The sequence below is a fragment of the Thalassophryne amazonica genome, chromosome 11 (assembly GCF_902500255.1).
Source record: "Thalassophryne amazonica chromosome 11, fThaAma1.1, whole genome shotgun sequence".
Taxonomy (NCBI): Eukaryota; Metazoa; Chordata; class Actinopteri; order Batrachoidiformes; family Batrachoididae; genus Thalassophryne; species Thalassophryne amazonica.
In genome coordinates this window covers 38,857,039-38,879,489 of record NC_047113.1, presented here as the reverse complement: position 1 = coordinate 38,879,489, position 22,451 = coordinate 38,857,039, and the positions used below count along the sequence as shown (strand labels likewise).

At 42.4% G+C, this 22,451-nt stretch overlaps 1 protein-coding gene across 2 annotated transcripts in view; it reads left to right on the top strand.

Annotated features, from left to right (window-relative positions):
- The window catches only part of gabrb2a (gamma-aminobutyric acid type A receptor subunit beta2a), a 183,673-nt gene that overhangs the window by 50,330 nt on the left and 110,892 nt on the right, over positions 1-22,451 (top strand). For both annotated transcript variants that reach the window (XM_034181247.1, XM_034181246.1), the window contains exon 4: positions 13,538-13,758. In XM_034181247.1, the coding sequence (XP_034037138.1) occupies positions 13,538-13,758 (221 nt within the window). The remainder of the gene's footprint in view (positions 1-13,537; positions 13,759-22,451) is intronic.

Here is a 22,451-nt window from a genome sequence, read left to right as displayed (position 1 = left end):
CAGCAGATGTACTTTGGTGTGTCTGCTATGACAGGAAACAAAGAGGATGGCACGTCTCCTCAGCATGTTATTGCACAAAATCCAAAGCCATCTCCTAGCTGTGCACTGCACGAGTTCATCAGCAGATTCCTCACTGCTTCTATGAGCACTCTGCAGCAGGATGATGAAGATAAAAAGAATATGGCGCATACCAGTGTTATCCTGTAATACAGCTGCAAAGACAAGCTCACTGTGCTGATGGGAGACAAATTATTATTATTATTTAAAATAAAGATGTGTTATTAACCATAGGAAGTTATTACTGACTACAAACAAAATCTTTTTTTCCACACTTTTTAACAATGTTCACTATTAATAATATGCAGTGGTGGGCAAGTGATAATCCGATAATTATCAAAGATAAAGTTTTCATTATCAGATTATCTTTTCAAATAACTTTGAAAACCATTATCGGACAAATTATCTTCCGATAATTTTTTGTCCAATAATTTTTAGACCGTTAACGTGGTAAACAAAGGTAAACAAATGTGTAGTTCTACCCTCTGCAAACAGAAGAGAACTGTTTGCAGAGGCTTCCTGTTAATTCTAGAATAGAATTTAAAATTCTTCTTCTTACTTATAAGGTTTTGAATAATCAGGTCCCATCTTATCTTAGGGACCTCATAGTACCATATCACCCCAATAGAGCGCTTCGCTCTCAGACTGCAGGCTTACTTGTAGTTCCTAGGGTTTGTAAGAGTAGAATGGGAGGCAGAGCCTTCAGCTTTCAGGCTCCTCTCCTGTGGAACCAGCTCCCAATTCGGATCAGGGAGACAGACACCCTCTCTACTTTTAAGATTAGGCTTAAAACTTTCCTTTTTGCTAAAGCTTATAGTTAGGGCTGGATCAGGTGACCCTGAACCATCCCTTAGTTATGCTGCTATAGACTTAGACTGCTGGGGGGTTCCCATGATGCACTGAGTGTTTCTTTCTCTTTTTGCTCTGTATGCACCACTCTGCATTTAATCATTAGTGATTGATCTCTGCTCCCTTCCACAGCATGTCTTTTTCCTGGTTCTCTCCCTCAGCCCCAACCAGTCCCAGCAGAAGACTGCCCCTCCCTGAGCCTGGTTCTGCTGGAGGTTTCTTCCTGTTAAAAGGGAGTTTTTCCTTCCCACTGTCACCAAGTGCTTGCTCACAGGGGGTCGTTTTGACCATTGGGGTTTTTCCGTAATTATTGTATGGCTTTGCCTTACAATATAAGGCGCCTTGGGGCAACTGTTTGTTGTGATTTGGCGCTATATAAATAAAATTGATTTGATTTGATTTGTAGCATTTCAGCAGCGGGATACCCTCACGATGGCCAACCAGGATATCAAACAGGTTTGATTTTCATCTGACCATATGATCACCAATCAGGAGATGGTCATGAGATGTTAAACGCAGCTCGTTACTCCATGTATACTAAACGATGCAGGACCCGCAATTAACCCGAAACTTGGTACGATCCAAAAAATTCTTGCATGAATGAAAAATCAGCTGAAAAACGGCCAAAACTCGCACTGGCACCAGTAGATCATGGCAGTGTTTCTGTGTAGGCTCTCAGTTGTCCAGGTGGTTTCCATAGTAGAGAAGCTTGAATCTTCGACTGGACTGGGTTGCTTGACGCGAGACGTTTCGCTTCAAATCGTAGAAGCTTCCTCAGCTAAAAGTCTTGCTCTGGAAGTCTGACTTCTGTCTGACTCTTGTAGAGAAGAATAAAACAGAAGCCAACAAAAGCTGGAGTTTTAAACCTAACCAGACCCCTCCTACTGAGAGGCAGTCTGCTATAGGCTAGTGACTAAACAATAGCTCTAATTAGCAACTATTGTGTTCTTGTTAGCACACCTAATGACAGGACAGCTGTCCCTCTAATGATGGGATGGATGCCTTTCTGATGGCTCCCTTGATGACGTGAATGACCCATTACCATGAACAAAAGACTGAAACTCCACTGACCTGAGTACCCCATTGTAAACAGGGGATAAAGTGTGTCTCAGACCCCCCCGGTTAAGGCTGGGTTTCAAACGTTTCACAAAGAATGCCTCCTTGACCCCTCTCTCAAACGATTTCTTTTCTCTGGCTAATATTTTAACTTCCTTGTCCTCAAACGTGTGGTTAGTGTCTTTAAGGTGGAGATGAACGACAGACTGAGGTCCACTGGCGCCCTCTCTGCAGTGCTGGTATAGCCTTTTGTGTAAAGGTTGCTTCGTTTCACCTATGTAGTGTTCGTTACAGTTTTCCTGACATCTGATAGAATACACTACATTGCTCTGTTTGTAACTAGGGATCATGTCCTTCGGGTGAACTAATTTCTGTCTCAAAGAGGAGTGTCTCTCCCTTATTTAGCAGGAGTAGGGGAAAAACTACAGAGGATCTTCAGACAGCACAAAATCCCAGTTTACTTTAAACCGGTTAACACCTTGAGACAGAAATTAGTTCACCCTAAGGACATGATCCCTAGTTACAAACAGAGCAATGTAGTGTATTCTATCAGATGTCAGGAAAACTGTAACAAACATTACATAGGTGAAACGATGTTTCTGTCTAGGCTCTCAGTTGTCCAGGTGGTTTCCATAGTAGAGAAGTTTGAATCTTCGACTGGACTGGGTTGCTTGACGTGAGGACGTTTCGCTTCAAATCACAGAAACTTCCTCAGCTAAAATTCTTGCTCTGGTAGTCTGACTTCTGTCTTAACTCTTATAGAGAAGAATAAACCAGAAGCCAACAAAAGCTGGAGTTTTTAACCTAACCAGACCCCTCCTACCGAGAGGCCGACTGCTATAGGCTAGTGACTAAACAATAGCTCTAATTAGCACCTGTTGTGCTCTAGTTAGCACTCTCCTAATGATGGGATGGAAGCCTCCCCTGATGGCTCCCTTGACGACTCTCCTGATGACGTGAATGACTCATTACCATGAACAAAAGACTGAAACTACTTTGACCTGAGTAACCCATTGTAAACAGGGGACAAAGCGTGTCTGAGACCCGCCCCCCCGGTTAAGGCTGGGTTTCAACTGTTTTACAAAGAATGCTTCCTTGACACCTCTCTCAAACCATTTCTTCTCTCTGGCTAAGATTTTAACTTCCTTGTCCTCAAACATGTGGTTAGTGTCTTTCAGGTGGAGATGAACTGCAGACTGAGGTCCACTGGCGACCTCTCTGCGGTGCTGGTATAGCCTCTTGTTTAAAGGTTGCTTAGTCTCACCTATGTAGTGTTCATTACAGTTTTCCTGACATCTGATATAATACACTACATTGCTCTGTTTGTAACTAGGGCTCCTGTCCTTAGGGTGAATTAATTTCTGTCTCAAGGTGTTAACCGGTTTAAAGTAAACTGGGATTTTGTGCTGTCTGAAGATCCTCTGTAGTTTTTCCCCTACTCCTGCTAAATAAGGGAGAGACACTCCTCTTCTTCTTGTCTCCGTCTCCTGTCTATCTGGTCTCTTTGTTTTCTGGGACTTCTGCACTTTGTCCAGGGACCATTGTGGGTACCCACATACTGTGAGGGCTTTCCGTACAAGTTGTTGCTCTTTAGCCCTTCCCTCTGCAGTTGTGGGCACCTGTAGGGCTCTGTGTTGAAGAGTCCTGATCACCCCGAGCTTGTGTTCAAGGGGGTGGTTTGAGCCAAAGAGCAGATATTGGTCAGTGTGAGTGGGTTTTCTGTAAACCTCTGTCTGGAGCTGCCTGTTCTCTCCATTCGTAACATCACAGTCCAAGAAGGCTAAATGGTTGTGTCTGGCATCCTCACGTGTGAACTTGATATTGGAATCCACCGAATTGATGTGTTCTGTAAAGTCCTCGACCTCCTGTTGCTTGATTTTAACCCATGTGTCATCGACATATCTGAACCAGTGACTGGGAGAGATGCGCGTGAACGACGTCAAGGCTGTCTTCTCCACTCGCTCCATGTACAGATTGGCCACAATGGGGGATACCGGAGACCCCATTGCACAACCATGGATCTGCCTGTAGTAATTCCCCCTAAACAGGAAATACGTGGTGTTAAGACAGATCCCCAAGAGTTAGCAGATGTGGTCTGGTGTAAGTTTGGTCCTTTCAGGTAGAGACACATCCTCCAGCAGTCTCTGCCTCACAGCTGAGATGGCCTCAGCGGTGGGGATGCAGGTGAACAATGAAGTCACATCAAATGACACCATAGTTTCATCTGCCTCCAGCTGCAGGTCCTTGATCTTGTTCACAAAATCTTGTGTGTTCTCCACATGGTGGTCTGAGTTACCCACTAGAGGAGCCAAAATCCACTTGAGGTGCTTGGCCAAATTGTATGTGATGGAATCTGTGCTACTTACAATAGGCCTGAGTGGCACGTCCTGTTTATGGATTTTGGGCAGTCCATAGATGCATGGAGTGGTGTCCCCCGGGTACAGTCTGTAGTATGTCTGCCTGTCGATGAGTCCCTCTTTCTCCAGGTTTTGGAGGTAGCTAATGATTTTCTTCTTATAGCCACTCGTGGGGTCTCTCTTCAGACGTTCGTATGTACTGGAGTCACTGAGCAAGTTGTTGATCTTGGCCTCGTAGTCTGATGTGTTCAGGACCACCGTGCATCTGCCTTTATCTGCTGGCAGGAAAAGGATGCTTTGGTCCTTCTGCAGTGCTGCCAAAGCTTTCTGTTCTTCTCCTGTGATGTTGGACGGAGGAGGCTTAGCACTGTTAAGCACTGCTGTGACACTTAGTCGGAGGTCCCCAGCTTCTGACTCTGACAAACTGTTATGTTTAATGGCTGTCTCTACTGCAGTGATGTAATCTACTGTCGGTATATGTTTAGGGGTCACTGAGAAATTTAGATCTTTGGTGAGCACATCCTTTTCTGTCTGTGTAAGAAGCCTGTCGGACAGATTCTTTACCCAATTTTCCCTGTTGTCACTAATTTGTCTGGGTGTATCTTTAAAATTACTCCCCCTCAAAGTACGCCTTTTCTGCACTAAAAGGTTGTGAAACTTCCTGATTTGCCGCTCCTTACTTTTTAAATGCTCAGCCATTTGAATTTTAACTATGAACTTTGTGATCTTATTATGGGCCTCTTCCCCCACTAAGGTTTCTAACCTTTTGTAAAGAATACCAAGATTATTTTGGAGGTGTAATATTTTAAAATGAAGCCTTGTAATTCTAAGACCCAAAATCCTCCTAAGGTAACTGTGCTGGATCTTTTCTGCTGTGTGGCCTGCTTCTAGTGCCTTTTGCTTCATGCATTTGGGAATAACATTGTTTTGTTTGCATCTTAGGTTAAATCTTAAGTGGTTTCTAAAGTTAGCTATCTTTTTAGCAGTCCTTTCCAGCTTACGTACCAATTCCAGGGCATCATGCCCACAGTTGGCCGCAATGTTTCTGTGTAGGCTCTTAGTTTTCCAGGTGGTTTCCATAGTAGAGAAGTTTGAATCTTCGATTGGACTGGGTTGCTTGACGGACAAGGAAGTTAAAATCTTAGCCAGAGAGAAGTCGTAAAAACATATGAATCCATATAGTTAAAAAAAATAAATAAAAAGGACCGTTACTTTATTGACAGACCTCGTATGTCTAAAGACCTCAGAACAACTGCCAAGACACTTGTGAATGACTTGGCCAAGCTGGGAATTGTCGTCTCAAAGAAGACAGTCACTAGAGCCCTGGACAGGAATGGACTGTGAGGTTACAGACCAAGAAAAACTCCACTTCTGCAGAAGACACACCTTAAAGCTTGACTGAAGTACGCTAAGGACAACCTGGAGAAAGATTACATATACTAGAAGTATGTCCTTTGGTCAGATGAGACAAAACTAGAGCTCTTTGGCTGGGGCGATGTTGCTTATGTTCAGAGAAAGAAGGAAAAGGCGAGGAACCCAAAGAACACCGTCATCAAAGTTAAACACAAAGGAGGGAGTATTATGCTGTGGGGATGCTTCAGTGTGTCTGGAACTGGGAATCTCCTCAAGGTGGAAGGAATCATGAAGAAAGAAGGATATGTGAAGATTTTGAAAGAAAACCTAAAAAAGTTCTCAGCAAAACTGGGTCTGAGTTATCGCTTTGTCCTCCCAACACAATGATCCAAAACATATGTTGCTCCTGATGAAGAAATACCTCCAGAAGACCAAAGTGAACATAATAGATCGTTGTTACATTCTTAATAGGTATGCTCAGTTGTGTGTAAATCTTGTGTAACTAAACGTGAGTTCCCACCTCCGCTATCGGCATTGGGGGGCGTGAATTGCCATATATTCGCTATATATTATTAATATATCCGTAATTCATACTGGGACATTTGTCATTTTTGGTCATTTTTGTTGCAGACGACAACGAACGCCCGCAATTTGTATACTCAATTCATGCGCAATTAATCCTCTCCCCAGTGGGACAGGGCCCTAAGATAAATGTAAAATATACAATACCAAAATATACCATTTAATGTAAAATATACATTAAATGGTGTTTTCAGTGTTAAATTTAAATGGCCACAAAATCTGTAATCCGGATAAGATCCAGATCAGACTTTGTCAGTCGATAAAGGATACTGTCCTAAGGCTCTCAAAGAAATTCCATCTTTTTTTTGACAGAGTTATGAATTTATGAATGTTCATGCAATGTTAAAGGATTGGGATTTATCCAGTAATATTCTTGATTTTGACCTTTGACGTAAGACCTTGAAAATTTAATCAGTTTTTGCCTATCAGGACATCAATCCTCTGTAAAAATTTCATAACGATGTATGAAAAATTGTGGGCTCCAGGCTGTTCACAAAAAAACAAACGGGTGAAAATATGACCTTTGTTGGTGGAGGTAATTACATTTCACACCATATTTACATATTTACACTTACTTCTGCCTACATATATGTATGTTTATAGTGATGTACAGTGAGAACAATAAGTATTTGAACACCCTGCGATTTTGCAAGTCCTCCCACTTAGAAATCATGGAGGGGTCTGAAATTTTCATCTTAGGTGCACGTCCACAGTGAGAGACATAATCTAAAAAAAAACCCCCAAAAATCCGGAAATCACAAAGTATGATTTTTTTTTTAATAATTTGTTTGTATGTTACTGCTGCAAATAAGTATTTGAACACCTACCAACCAGCAAGAATTCTGGCTCACACAGACCTGTTAATTTTTCTTTAAGAAGTCCTCTTATTCTGAACTCTTTACCTGTATTAATTGCACCTGTTTGAACTTGTTACCTGTATAAGAGACACCTGTTCACACACTCAGTCAATCACACTCCAACCTGTCCACCATAGCCAAGACCAAAGAGCTGTCTAAGGACACCAGGGACAAAACTGTAGACCTGCACAAGGCTGGGATGGACTACAGGACAACAGGCAAGCAGCTTGGTAGAAGACAACAACTGTTATGATTATTTATTAGAAAGTGGAAGAAACACAAGATGACTGTCAATCTCCCTCGGTCTGGGACTCTCCAGACCTGAACTCAATAGAAAATCTTTGGAGGGAGCTGAAACTCCAAACCTGAAAGATTTGGAGAAGATCTGTATGGAGGAGTGGACCAAAATCCCAGTTGCAGTGTGTGAAAACCTGGTGAAAAACTACAGGAAACATTTGACCTCTATAATTGCAAACAAAGGCTACTGTACCAAATATTAACATTGATTTTCACAGGTGTTCAAATACTTATTTGCAGCGGTAACATAGAAACAAATTATTAAAAAAATCATACATTGTGATTTCCGGATTTTTTTTTTTTTTAGATTATGTCTCTCACAGTGGGCATGCACCTAAGATAAAAATTACAGACCCCTCCATGATTTCTAAGTGGGAGAACTTGCAAAATCACAGAGTGTTCAAATACTTATTTTCCTCACTGTATATTCATTAGAAAAGTGATGAGCAGGCATTTGACATACACAAGTAGGCGCTGGAACAAAAAAAGTGAAGCGTGATCTTTCACATGTTGAAGGCAGTAGATTCTGTGCTGGGACGTTTCCTTTTCTTCAGCATAGGTGCACAAGGGGCTCATGATGAAGACCTGAAAAACACACTGTGTCCTGGAAATTTTTATGAACACAGTGGGGATGAGATCAAAATGGAAAAATGTGCTGTTTTCAAGTATATACTTCATCCTGTCTCTGCCATGTTCTCACAATGTCAAACATGTTCTCTCTAATTTATTACACGATTACACGTGACGTCTATCATATCCAATTCATTCCTGCAAAGTTCTTGCAAACAGCAAACAAGAAGTGCCCCTTTGGAAATTGTAGCATTTGCAGCGATTGGTCACCCCCGAAGAGAGAAAAAAAAAACACAACCAGCTCAGAATTTAATCATCTATTCTTTCACTATCTACCACTCCAAAAAATATGTAATTGAGATCTGTTACGTTTTTGGAATATCCTTCAAACAAACAAAACCTTCCCTCCTTTTGCTAAAACTGTCTTTCCATGCATATGAAATGTAGGCACACACTAGAAGCACACACTGTAAATATTCATGAAAATTCAGTAAGGTATATCTTCTATTATACAGTCCAATTCTAAGGTAGAACTCTACTAGTGTATACTAAAGTATATCTAAATATTTAAAAAAGAAGAGTAGAGCCACTTAGTAGGCCACTCATGACCTTTCTAGCATATCCACTATAACAGTTGTCATTAGGTCAAACAATGGTGTCGAGTAAAAGAAAAAAAAAATCCTCTTGTCATTTTTCTAATTTGGCCATAAAATTGAAGTACATCGAGGCTGCAGGCAGCATGAGCCCACAGGTGATGGAGATATCTGATGGACAGCCTGGTAATGATACAGAGAGGGAGACAAACGGTTCACTTGGACTTGTTGTAAAACAGGATAAGGCCGCTGCTGTTCTTGCATGGTTTTCTTCTGCTGAAAAAAAAAAAAATCACCATGACAGGAGCTTGTGTATTTTTAGATGCCCTTTTTACACAGTGTTTCAGTTGTGCGCACTGCACCCAGTGAATGCACAATAATGGTTTCATGGTGATGTGGCAGTTGCTCTGAAGTGTCACCCCAATGTGTGATAAAAAAGAAGTGAGGATGAGCTCACAAACAAACCCGCGTGCTGTGAAGTACTGATGGTAGGCTTTTTGAGTAAAAGCTCAAGGGCGCCGTTTCATGGATGGGATTTTTTAATTTGGCTTCCAGTTCATCGATTGCGCTGCAATGCACTGCACCCGAGCAGTCTCAGCTGCAGTACAATGTTTTAGTGTCGGTGTGTGGGTGTAGATCTTTTCTCTTTTCTTCTTTTTTTGTTTAAGCGTGAGAAGCAGAAAAAGCGACGGTGTGATCAAGGAGGGACGTCTGAGAGGGTGTGTGAATGTAAACTGCAGAGGACATCAGGGACCTCAAACTTTAATTATCTGAGGGCTACTGGCCAGCTTGTTCTCACAGGGTAATACTTGTTAAAACACACAAACAAATGGGAGCGCATACCTCTTCTGTTCATCTCTGTTGACTTTTTCCTTTTTTCCCTTTTCATTTCATTGTGAGATTATTCCTTTGATGTTGTTGTACCCATGTAGGGACAGACCTAGTTAGTGGGGTAATATTGATAGTTGCCAGTGATAACTATTAATATCAAACAAATTTATTAATAAATTGATTTATCAATTTATTAATTGCAGGGCACTGCTCTGGTAACAGGGACCATTAACCAAACTTTATAAAGTGATCACCTGGAATGTTAATATCCTCAGAGGTTAGCATTTTTCTCAGAGGTTAGCACTTGTGAACAGTGAAGGATTCCAAGTCCGAACACTGACCATCTCAGCTAGATGCTACCAATATGAAACATACACAAATCAGAGATCGTTACGGAAGTTAAATAGAATTTATAAACTAATATCAATCAATCAATCAATCAACATTTATTTATAAAGCGCTTTACAGCACCGACTGGTGTCCAAAGTGCTTAACATTAAAAACACAAATTTACAAAATAAAACACATATAAAATAAAATTTTTAAAACAACACATAAAAAAAGAACATAAAAATAACAGAACATGTCACCTCCCCACTAAGTGTTAAAAGCCAGTTTAAATAAATAAGTCTTTAACTTAGATTTAAAAAGTGCTAGGTCAGGAATAGTACGTAACTCAAGAGGTAGCTCATTCTACAGTCTGGGGCCAGCTACCGCGAAAGCATGATCACCCCAGCGTTTATATCTTGACCTTGGAACATCTAAGTAATGCTGACCAGACGCCCTTAACGTCCTACTGTAGGTGCGCAAAGTTAAAATTTCAGACAAGTAGGGAGGTGCAAGGCCATAAATAGCTTTAAAAACAAACATTAAAATTTTAAAATCAATTCTAAAACGAACTGGAAGCCAGTGGAGTGAGTATAGGATGGGCGCAATATGCTCACGTCTAGAAGTGTTTGTCAAAAGACGAGCAGCAGCATTCTGCACCAACTGGAGACGCACAAGAGACGACTGATTAATGCCCGCATAAAGTGCATTACAATAATCAAGTCTGGAGCTGATGAAAGCATGAATGGCCGTCTCAAGATCACGTCTACTGAGAAAGTGCTTTATTTTTGCCAAGAGGCGAAGTTGGAAAAAACTAGCTTTGACAACAGAATTTATCTGTTGATCGAACCTCAAACAGCTGTCAAATATCACTCCCACATTCTTGACAGCTGGTTTTACATAGTTAGCCAAAGCACCAAAATTTGGTGTTACCACATTTGGTATGCCAGTGCGCTCAAACACCATGATCTCAGTTTTACCATCATTCAGGTAAAGGAAGTTTCGGGACAGCCACTGCTTTACATCACGAATACAATTAAATAATGATGACAAAGCATCACTCCCATTAGTCCTCACAGGCAGATAGATTTGCAGATCATCTGCGTAACAATGAAAGGACAAATTGTGCTGGGTTATAATTGACCCCAATGGCAGAATGTACAAAGAAAATAGAATCGGCCCAAGGACAGATCCCTGCGGCACTCCACAGCACAGAGGAGCAGTTGACGAGGAAAGGTCCCCAATCATGACAGAAAAGCTCCTTTCAGCCAAATATGATCTAAACCACTCAAGTGCAGTACCATGAATGCCAAAATATCAATCATATAACATTGCTTTCATGAATAAGATTAATTCTTTACAGGCAGATACATAACTGGTGCTCATGCATGCTAAAAGTAAATGATGTGCAGTAGAACATGAAGGGAAGCACATCTCAGGAAGAAAGCGAAGGCGGCGGCATTTCTGGATGTTGTTGATGTATGGCTTTCGCGTTGCATGGTAGAGTTTTAACTTGCACTTGTAGATGTAGATGTAGCGACAAACTGTGTTAACTGACAATGGTTTTCTGAAGTGTTCCTGAGCTCACGTGGTAAGATCCTTTACACAATGGTGTTGGTTTTTAATGCAGTACCACCTGAGGGATCGAAGGTCACGGGCATTCAATGTTGGTTTTCGGCCTTGCTGCTTACGTATAGAAAGTTCTTTAGATTCTCTGAATCTTCTCATTATATTATGGACTGTAGATGATGGAATCCCTAAATTCCTTGCAATTGAACATTGAGAAACATTATTCTTAAACTGTTGGACTATTTTTTTTACGCAGCTGTTCACAAAGTGGTGATCCTCACCTCATCTTTGCTTGTGAATGGCTGAGCCTTTTGGGGAATCATGACACTCACCTGTTTCCAATTAACCTGTTTACCTGTGGAATGTTCCAAACAGGTGCTCTTTGAGCATTCATCAACTTTCCCAGTCTTTTGTTGCCACTGCCTCAACTTTTTTGAAAGGTATTGCAGGCATCCATTTCAAAATTAGCAAATATTTGCACAAAAACAATAACGTTTATCAGTTTGAACATTAAATATCTTGTCTTTGTGGTGTATTCAGTTGAATATAGGTTGTAGAGGATTTGCAAATCATTGTATTAAATTTTTATTTAGATTTCACACAATGTTCCAACTTCAATGGAATTGCGGTTGTAGCAAGAACAAGCACCATGAGCACCAGTTATGTGTATGCATGTTTATTTACTCAAAACATTAAACTACCAAACACATAAAACAAAAACAAGACTGCAGGTGTGTGTGTGTGTGTGTGTGTGTGTGTGTGTGTGTGTGTGTGTGTGTGTGTGTGTGTGTGTGTGTGTGTGTGTGTGTGTGTGTGTGGCTATGCATGCAGTTAGGGGTGGCAAAATGCTGCCTAGCTGCCATACCAAGTATGGTATTGTCAGGAGTGTGTGGCCACATCTGCGCTAAGCTAAAGCAAAAAGTTTAGTTTGTAAGGATTAAATGTGTTTGTACATATAAAAGAGATCCCAGTTGTTCAGCTTTTGAATAAAAAATTTTTTTCTTCTGAACAGACCATGATGTTTCGCCAATTTTAAAATCAAGTCACCGTGACGCAAAATCACAGTTATGTTTTTTTTTTCTCAATTAATCAGCAGTTCACACTGTGGAAAAATGTTGAGGACTGATTTAATTGTTAACATGTCAAAGCGGCTTTTGATTATGTAAGAATTCAGAAAAAGCATTATTGACATGGGCCGCGCTGGCTGATGAAGACAGTGAAGGTTGTCATTTGTGGTGGAGCCACGGAGCAATCCATGGATCCACGTGATCAGATTTTTTGGAAAATTTCAAAAAAGCGTAAATCCGTGTTTCCGTGGAAAACTTGTGTCTGATGATATCCAGGAGCTACGAAAAAAAAAAAATCCAGATCGCCTTGTCCACATTCTCCACACAGGTGAATCCCACTGTTGCTGCGTGCACAGGGGTTGCTGCAGGCCTGGCACCATTAGACTTATTTCCATAGCGGTCCTCAGAAAAATAAATAAATAAAAAGAGAAAAATACAATAAATCCATTTCGTGCAAGAGCATGCTGGACGCTGGACTGTGCATGCACAGCAGGTCCATGCATAAAACTCAATTCCATTAGATGGCGCAGCTCCTCCATGGCCAGACAAGATGCATGGGCACCGTGATCCTTTAGAAGTGCTCTGATAAAAATTCAGCTTAATCCATAATGTAGGTTATCAGTTAAAGCTCACAAACCCAAGACAAAATACCACTCTTGAAGTCATTCTCGAGTCTTGACATTTTTGGGCAGTACACCAAGCAGTCAGTGTGAGAAAATTTTTTAAAAAGTGCCCTGGGGCAATTTTTTTCACTGAGTCTGCGATTTTTAGAGCAATCGGCTGATCTGTAAATCAACAAATCCAATAACTATGGCCTAAGTTACAGATACTTTGTAAAATGTAAACCCTTGGAGGGGTAGATTTAAGAAAAGAAGTGAACCAGGCTCCAGCATTTGAATTCTACTGTGTTTGTATTAGGGATTGTCCAGTACATACGTATAATATAAAAGTCTTCATTGAATTGGAAAAGCACAAGACAATAATTTAACCCCTAATCCTTAGCATTGTGTCCCAGAGTTCATGACCATTCATGATCCAAGCTACTGTTTGGTTAACTTTCTTTACAGTATGTACCACTTGGTAATGGCGTCACATTATCCATTCTCCTAGTCAGCTTTGATCCACATGCACTGAATGGACTTCACTCGACCTTGTGTCTATCTGCCCTCCAGGACTACACTTTGACTATGTACTTCCAACAAGCATGGCGGGACAAGCGTCTGTCCTATTCTGAGATTGCCTACAATTTGACTCTGGATAATCGAGTGGCAGACCAGCTCTGGGTCCCAGACACCTACTTCCTAAATGACAAAAAGTCATTTGTTCATGGAGTCACAGTCAAGAACCGGATGATCCGCCTCCACCCTGATGGAACGGTTCTTTATGGACTCAGGTAAGACATTTCCTTCATCGTGATAAGTCTTGATGACTTTTATAAACCCAAAGAGTACAGCATTTGAAGGTTCATTAGTTAACTCCAATGATTGAAAAATTGAAATTGAAATTGAAAATCAAATAATCATGGTTGATTTGTGCCAAATTATCTTATATGATGCAATAACATACGGAATTTAAGAAAGTTTTTAATTATACATAATGTTCCTCCTCAAATAATTAAAATGTTTAATATTGAATTTATCCAAGTTAAAGAGCAGTATAGTGCAGCAGACAAGCAAAAGGATTGTGCATTTTTGTGACTGAAATTTGGCACACACACAGTGAGGGAAAATAAGTATTTGAACACCCTGTGATTTTGCAAGTTCTCCCACTTAGAAATCTTGGAGGGGTCTGAAATTTTCATCTTAGGTGCATGTCCACTGTGAGAGACAATCTAAAAAAAAGAAAAAGAAAAATCACAATGTATGATTTTTTTTTTAAATAATTTATTTGTATGTTACTGCTGCAAATAAGTATTTGAACACCTACAAACCAGCAAGAATTCTGGCTCACACAGACCTGTTAATTTTTCTTTAAGAAGCCCTCTTATTCTGCACTCTTTACCTGTATTAATTGCACCTGTTTGAACTTGTTACCTGTATAAAAGACACCTGTTCACACACTCAATCAATCACACTCCAACCTGTCCACCATAGCCAAGACCAAAGAGCTGTCTAAGGACACCAGGGACAAAACTGTAGACCTGCACAAGGCTGGGATGGACTACAGGACAACAGACAAGCAGCTTGGTAGAAGACAACAACTGTTATGATTATTTATTAGTATGTGGAAGATACACAAGACGACTGTCAATCTCCCTCGGTCTGGGATTCCATGCAAGATCTCACTTTGTGGGGTAAGGATGATTCTGAGAAAGCTCAGAACTACACAGGAGGACCTGGTCAATGACCTGAAGAGAGCTGGGACCACAGTCACAAAGATTACATTAGTAACACATGATGCTGTCATGGTTTAAAATCCTGCAGGGCAGTAAGGACCCCCTGCTCAAGCCAGCACATGTCCAGGCCCATTTGAAGTTCACCAGTGACCATCTGGATGATCCAGAGGAGGCATGGGAGAAGGTCATGTGGTCAGATGAGACCAGAATAGAGCTTTTTGGAATCAATTCCACTTATCATGTTTAGAGGATGAGAACAACCCCAAGAAAACCATCCCAACCGTGAAGCATGGGGGTGGAAACATCATACTCTGGGGGTGCTCTTCTGCAAAGGGCACAGGACAACTGCACCGTATTGAAGGGAGGATGGATGGGGTCATGTATTACGAGATTTTGGCAAACAGCCTCCTTCCCTCAGTAAGAGCATTGAAGATGGGTCATGGCTGGGTCTTCCAGCATAACAATGACCCCAAACACACAGCCAGGGCAACTAAGGAGGGGCTCCGTAAGAAGCATTTCAAGGTCCTGGAGTGGCCTGGCCAGTCTCCAGACCTGAACTCAATAGAAAATCTTTGGAGGGAGCTGAAACTCCAAACCTGAAAGATTTGGAGAAGATCTGTATGGATGAGTGAACCAAAATCCCTGCTGCAGTGTGTGCAAACCTGGTGAAAAACTACAGGAAACGTTTGACCTCTGTAATTGCAAACAAAGGCTACTGTACCAGATGTTAACATTGATTTTCACAGGTGTTCAAATACTTATTTACAGCAGTAATGTACAAATACATTATTAAAAAAATCATACATTGTGATTTCCGGATTTTTGTTTGTTTTTTTTTTTTTGTGGACATGCACCTAAGATGAAAATTTCAGACTCCTCCATGATTTCTAAGTGGGAGAACTTGCAAAATTGCAGGGTGTTCAAATACATATTTTCCTCACTGTATTCTAAATTAACTAGTGTTTATTTTCAGATGTGGAGGCATCCCAGAGCTTACCTCTCATGACCTACGGGGTCAATGGGGAATTTCACAGGGGTTAAAATTTAAAAACGTTCCAACCATATTGAAAAGGTAAACCATATTATTTGTCTGATCATAATGATTTCACAAAGGCATAGTTTAGACTATCCTTGACTACATGCTGTGGAGTTACAGGATAAAAACAGCAAAAACAATGACAAAGATCAATTTCAGTTTGTGCATGGGTCAAAAGTTCAGTTGCGCCAATTTTGGTAATAAAGTGATGCAAATTATTGGTTGAGCTAATAGGATTAATAAATGGAATAGTTTTGTCTGTGTTGAATGCTTCATCGCCAAAGTAAAGGTCAAACAAGGTTCACATCCATTGGATTCTATGACATATAGTATTACCCCATAATATGATAACTAAGCATGACAGATGGTGCTAAGTATTCCTTTTTAAAACCCTATTAACTCAATCAATAATTTGCATCACTTTTTACCAAAAGCGTAACAACTTTAACTTTTGACCCTTGTACAAACTGAAATTGACCCATGTCATTATTGTTGCCATTTTTAACACCATAAATCCAAACTATACCTTTTTGCAATCTTTATGATCAGACAAATAAAATGGTATTCCTTTCAATATGATTGGAACATTTTGAACTTTTGACCCCTGTGTAAATCTTCTTTGACCCCATGTAGGTCATTAGAGGTCAGTTCCAGGATGCCTTCACATCTGAAAATAAACATTACTTAATTTAGAATATGTGTGCCAAATTTGGCGCTTTTGTCACATAATGAACAATTGTTATGGAAATTTTAGCTAAGCTGCACCACGAGTATACCTTAATCCTCAATCAACCAAGCTATATGAGCGACTAATATGACCGAGTGGGGTTATTTATGACCCCATTGACTTTATAGTGGAATACTTATACGAGGTCTATTAGAAAAGTATCCGACGTTATTATTTTTTTCAAAAACCATATGGATTTGAATCACGTGTGATTACATCAGACATGCTTGAACCCTTGTGGGCATGCAAGAGTTTTTTCACGCCTGTCGGTTACGTCATTCGCCTGTGGGCAGTCTTTGAGTGAGGAGTGGCCCACCCTCTCGTCGATTTTTTAATTGTTTATGAATGGCTCAGAGACTGCTGCTTTGTTTGATCAAAATTTTTTCAAAGCTGTAAGGCACAACTGAGTGGACACCATTCGATAAATTCAGCTGGTTTTTGGTAAAAATTTTAATGGCTGATGAGAGATTTTGGTCTGGTAGTGTCGCCGTAAGGACGGCCCACGGCTCCTGACGGCGATCTGCGCTTCGAGGCGGCAGCGTCTCGCCGTTTCAAGTTGAAAACTTCCACATTTCAGGCTCTGTTGACCCAGGAAGTCGTCAGAGAACAGAGAACTTTCAGAAGAAGTCGGCATGAGGAGTTTATTCGGAGATTCCATTGTTAATGGACATTTTGTAATGAAAGAACGTGTGGGCAGAGTCGCATGTCGGGCCGGACCCGACCGCGGGGGGTCGCGACAGGAAAAACACCTCTGTTGGAAACCTTAACGGGCAAGTTGGAACATGCCCAAGCTGTTAAACAATTTCTCAGTTACTCACTTGTTGAAAGCCATCAAAAGCCACCTGAATTTTACAAATGGTTTTCAATACGGAGGTGTTTTTCCTGTTGAGGCGCACACAGATTTGCCAAGTCGTCACGGAAACGACTCGGCAAATTTGCGCGCACGTCTTTCATTAAAAAATGTCCTTAAACAGTGGAATGTCCGCATAAAGTCCTCATGCCGGCCTCTTCTGAATCTTCTCTGTTCTCTCATGACGTCCTGGGTGAATTAAGCCTTAAATTAGGATGTTTTCAGGTCGAAACAGGCCGACAACGGCGCCTGGAAGCGCTGCAGGACGTCCCACTCTGTGAGAAGTCCTTACACCAACAAAAACACCCCATAATCTCTCATCAGCCGTTAAACTTTTCACCGAAAACGAGCTTAATTTCTCGAATAGTATCCACTCGGATATTCCTCACAGGTCCAGAAAAAAGTTTGATAAAGCAACGCGCGCCGTCTCGAGCAGCGTGTGAAACAAAGGAATTCAGCCGAGAGGGCGGGACCACATCTCACTCAAGGCCTGCCCACAGGGAAATGACGTCACCGACACGTGTGAAAAAACTCACGCGTGCGCACGAGGGTTCAAGCATGATTTGTGGAATCACACGTCATTCAAATCCATATAGTTAAAAAATAAATAAATAAAAGGGTCGGTTTATTGTCTAATAGACCTCGTATATAAATGATTGTTTTAGGGTTTTTCATATTTATTTCACTCTGTAATATATTTGTCCATCATCTTTTTTATCCTCACTCATCACACATCAAGAGTCAGTCTCAATGCTTGTGCAGCTGTAAATCTTGGCTATTCTCAGTCTGTTAGCCATGCTTCCCCGCAAAACAGTAAAATATAATGATTAGAGTTGGCAAATTACAAAACCATCTGAAATGTCAAAAAATCTCATAGATCTTCCCGGGGTCATAAATGACCCCACTCGGTTGCTTGAGGGTTATAAATGTCACTTCTGTGTGGAGGTTTTTTTTTTGTCTTTTTTCTTTTATTGGTTTTTATAGGTTTGTATAGCAACAGCATGCCTTTACTCATGCTAAACCTACAATTTATTTTCTTTTCTTTTTTTTTAAAACTGTGTTGGGATCAGGGCTTTGTTTCTCAAAAGTACTAAAACTTAGCCCCATAATTATGAAATGGTATACAGTACCCTCCAAAAGTACTGGAACAGCAAGGTCAATTCCTTTGTTTTTGTTGTTCACTGAAGATATTTGGGTTTAAGATCAAAAGATAAATATGAGATGAGTTCAGAATTTCAGCTTTTATTTCCTGGTATTTACATTTTGATGTGTTTAGCAACTTAGAACATATCACCTTTTATATTAGACCACAACATTTTTAGGTGAGTAAAAGTAAAGGAAAAAATAATCTGAAAGTAACATTTATTATTATATGGCTATGACAGTAGACACGCTCTGAATGGCTGATTTCCGGTCTGATATTTCCCCTTATCAGACCGTTACCATGACAGTTGGTCCAGATCATGTATCAGATTTGTGACTTTGGTTACAATTTTCACAGCACGAAATAAAACAAAACAAAAAGCGAACTGTTATGTGTCGACGCGGGTTGAGGAGCGGACCTGCGTCAGACGGAACCCAGCGCTAAAAATAACCAGAAAGCGGTTCCAATAACAAAAACAATTTATTTATTTCACCCACTGGTGCATAATAAAGTGTAAAACTAAAAGAGCGTCCTTCTGGTGGAGTGAAGGCTGGCACGCTCTCCAGTGCCCAAAAGGATCGAAGCCCGGCGCTCCTGGACCCACTACCACCGCCAAACACCCCCCAGGTGGACACGACAAACCGACTCTCTGCGAAGCATAGAAGAGGTGAGGTAAGTCAGCAGTCACAACCAATATCCTTCAAAAGACACACACTATCAGCAACACATTCAGGTCTGTATTTTAAGCTTTATGCAAATGAGCAGCTTCTCACAACAGGTGGAGGATCGCTTGTCCGCACGCCACAGCAGTGAGAAGCAAGCTGCACAATTCTCATCACAATTAAGTATACTGCGTAACAAAATACCAAGTTACTATCAACAATTAGTCAAACACTTAATTACCTCTGATGTGTGCTGACAGCATGTGTCCCTCACCCTTCCTTGCTTCACGGGCTCGATGTGTCAAACCCAGGCGCGGTCCTCAGCGTCTCACAAACGAACATCACAAGGTCGAGTTCCCGGCAGTTCTGCTTGAATCACACATGACTTAAATGCAGAACGCCATCCAATCATCCGCTTCAGCTGAAAGTCTTCAAGGTTGCATGTGAGCACCACTCACAGGTGCTGCACATGATGTCGATGAGGGTGAAGGATTCTTCAGCCAGCACCCTCTCCACAGACAAATCAGTTCTCATGCCACCTGGAGAGCAAAGAAAAGAAAAGAACACCAAAATATCCAGCCACACTCCCCAGCACACAACAGTACCCCCCTTTAACGGGAAGCCTCCCGGCGACCGAACAGACCAGGCCCGAGAACAGCACCTCCCTCCGGGGTCCTCGTCAGGAAGCAGACAGCACCACGCTCCCAAGGTCCACCACAGACAGCAGGACAGGGCACCGCAGCTGGAAGGCCGGCTGGCATCAACAAAAGCCCCAAAACATTCCCCAATACAATCCAACACACAGGAATAAACACAAAACCCACCCAAAACCTCCCCAGGGGACCGTCCCATCAAACCCCGGGAAGAAAAGAAAAACACCCAAACGCAAAAACCCAACACAGCCCCACAAACACAATACAAACATAAAAGCATAAAAGAAAAATAACAAACAACCCCCCAGAACGACTTGCAGAGCCCCCCCCCCAGAAGGCCTTTACCGCCAGTTCCAGGAGGAACAGCCAGAACCAGAATCCCACAAAGGTCCCCAGGTATACATGGAGCAAACGGCGCCCCCCAGAGGACCGTACCATCAACCCCAGGAGGTACCCTCCTCACAACCCCGGAACCCAAGACCCGGCCACACTTGGTTAGTTGGCCCAAAGCCAATTCCCCCCCAGAGGACCGTCCCATCAACCCTGGAGGTGGAACCCGGAAGGAAACAGAACAAAATCAAAACTCAACCCCCGGAGGACTACCAAAAACAACCCCGGGGGGATATAAAACGACCGTAAACCCTGTTACCCTCCCCGGCACCCCGAAAGACCCCAGGTCCCTCCCAGAGCCCCTCGGCGGCTCAATTTTGGCGAACGGCTCAAAACATTAAGCCGGGGAAGGGAACAGGAAAAACTAACCCAGCCCCAACCCCAAGGCGCAGCGGAGAACCGGAAATACGTCCGGTGCCCCAACTCGACCATACCCCAGCCTCTCGGGAGGGGTGGAACTACCGAAATGGCGAACGGCAACAGATCGGCCCACCCCTCCGACTGAGGTAAGTCTCCGCTGCACCACACCCCGGCAACACCAATGACGAACGGTACAAAGGCTCACCGAGGCTGGAGTGGAACCGGGCCCTAACCAAACCAAGACAAACGCCCCTAACACCCCCCCCCCCCCCCCCCAGGTGCAGAGGTCTTCTGAGAACGCTCAGCGTGACCAACCTGCACCACCCCACAACCCACAAGACAAACGGTCTTGGGGCAAGTGAGGTTGGGGTTAGGGATGTAGGGAAATAAAAAACAACAAAATAAAACGACCCAACAACCCAAACAGAAAATACCTAAAAACACATAAAAAATTAACGATTAAGTGAGCCCAGACGGGCTTCTATCCGCCTAACATTCACTCCACCAGACACGGCTCTGACTCCCCAAACAAATTATAACCCCAATTTAAAGAAAACAAAACATTAACCCGTACTAAATTTTTTTTTTATGTGTGTTATTTTGCCTGTCCCAGAACACCTGGAGATACGTCACCATTATTTTTCTTGACGCTTATAAGTCGGGGCAATACAGTAATCTCTGCTCGTCTGAGCTGCATGGGCTCGTCAACAGGAGGAGCCAGAGGTCCCGTCGGAGGAGCCTCAGTGGGTCGAAGAAGAGGCGACCCAGATCTGTGTCGGGGAAAGCCCCAAGACGAAAAAACCCGCTCTGAAGGCCGCCCTCTCTCGCGTCCACGCTCCTTCATCCGATCATCTAGACGAATCACCAACGATATTAGCTCATCTAAATCGTTTGGCTCGTCACGGACTGCCGGCTCGTCTTTTAATGACTCATTTAACCCATCTACAAACATTCCTCGTAAAGCTGCGGCGTTCCAACCTGACTGAGCAGAAACCAGAGAACATTGCATCAAAAACGAAGCACAGGATTCGACATCTCCCTCACAAGGCTCTGGATGACAAACAATCGGTTCGGACGGCAAATCTCTGGGTGACGGAGTTATCTGCACCAGTATCGATGGTGCCGCAGCTGGAGCAGCAGGAAGCGGAACGGCTTGCGCTGCAAGATCCGTAACACGGGCGTTTGTTTAATTTGGTTTGCGAGATGCTGTAAGTGCTCCCATATTTTCTCCAAGTGTTCTTGAACTTTTTCGGCAAAAGGAACCGCCTCTGCCGCTGGGTCCATTATGGAATGGCCGGGAACTACTGTTATGTGTCGACGCGGGTTGAGGAGCGGACCTGCGTCAGACGGAACCCAGCGCTAAAAATAACCAGAAAGCGGTTCCAATAACAAAAACAATTTATTTATTTCACCCACTGGTGCATAATAAAGTGTAAAACTAAAAGAGCGTCCTTCTGGTGGAGTGAAGGCTGGCACGCTCTCCAGCGCCCAAAAGGATCGAAGCCCGGCGCTCCTGGACCCACTACCACCGCCAAACACCCCCCAGGTGGACACGACAAACCGACTCTCTGCGAAGCATAGAAGAGGTGAGGTAAGTCAGCAGTCACAACCAATATCCTTCAAAAGACACACACTATCAGCAACACATTCAGGTCTGTATTTTAAGCTTTATGCAAATGAGCAGCTTCTCACAACAGGTGGAGGATCGCTTGTCCGCACGCCACAGCAGTGAGAAGCAAGCTGCACAATTCTCATCACAATTCAAGTATACTGCGTAACAAAATACCAAGTTACTATCAACAATTAGTCAAACACTTAATTACCTCTGATGTGTGCTGACAGCATGTGTCCCTCACCCTTCCTTGCTTCACGGGCTCGATGTGTCAAACCCAGGCGCGGTCCTCAGCGTCTCACAAACGAACATCACAA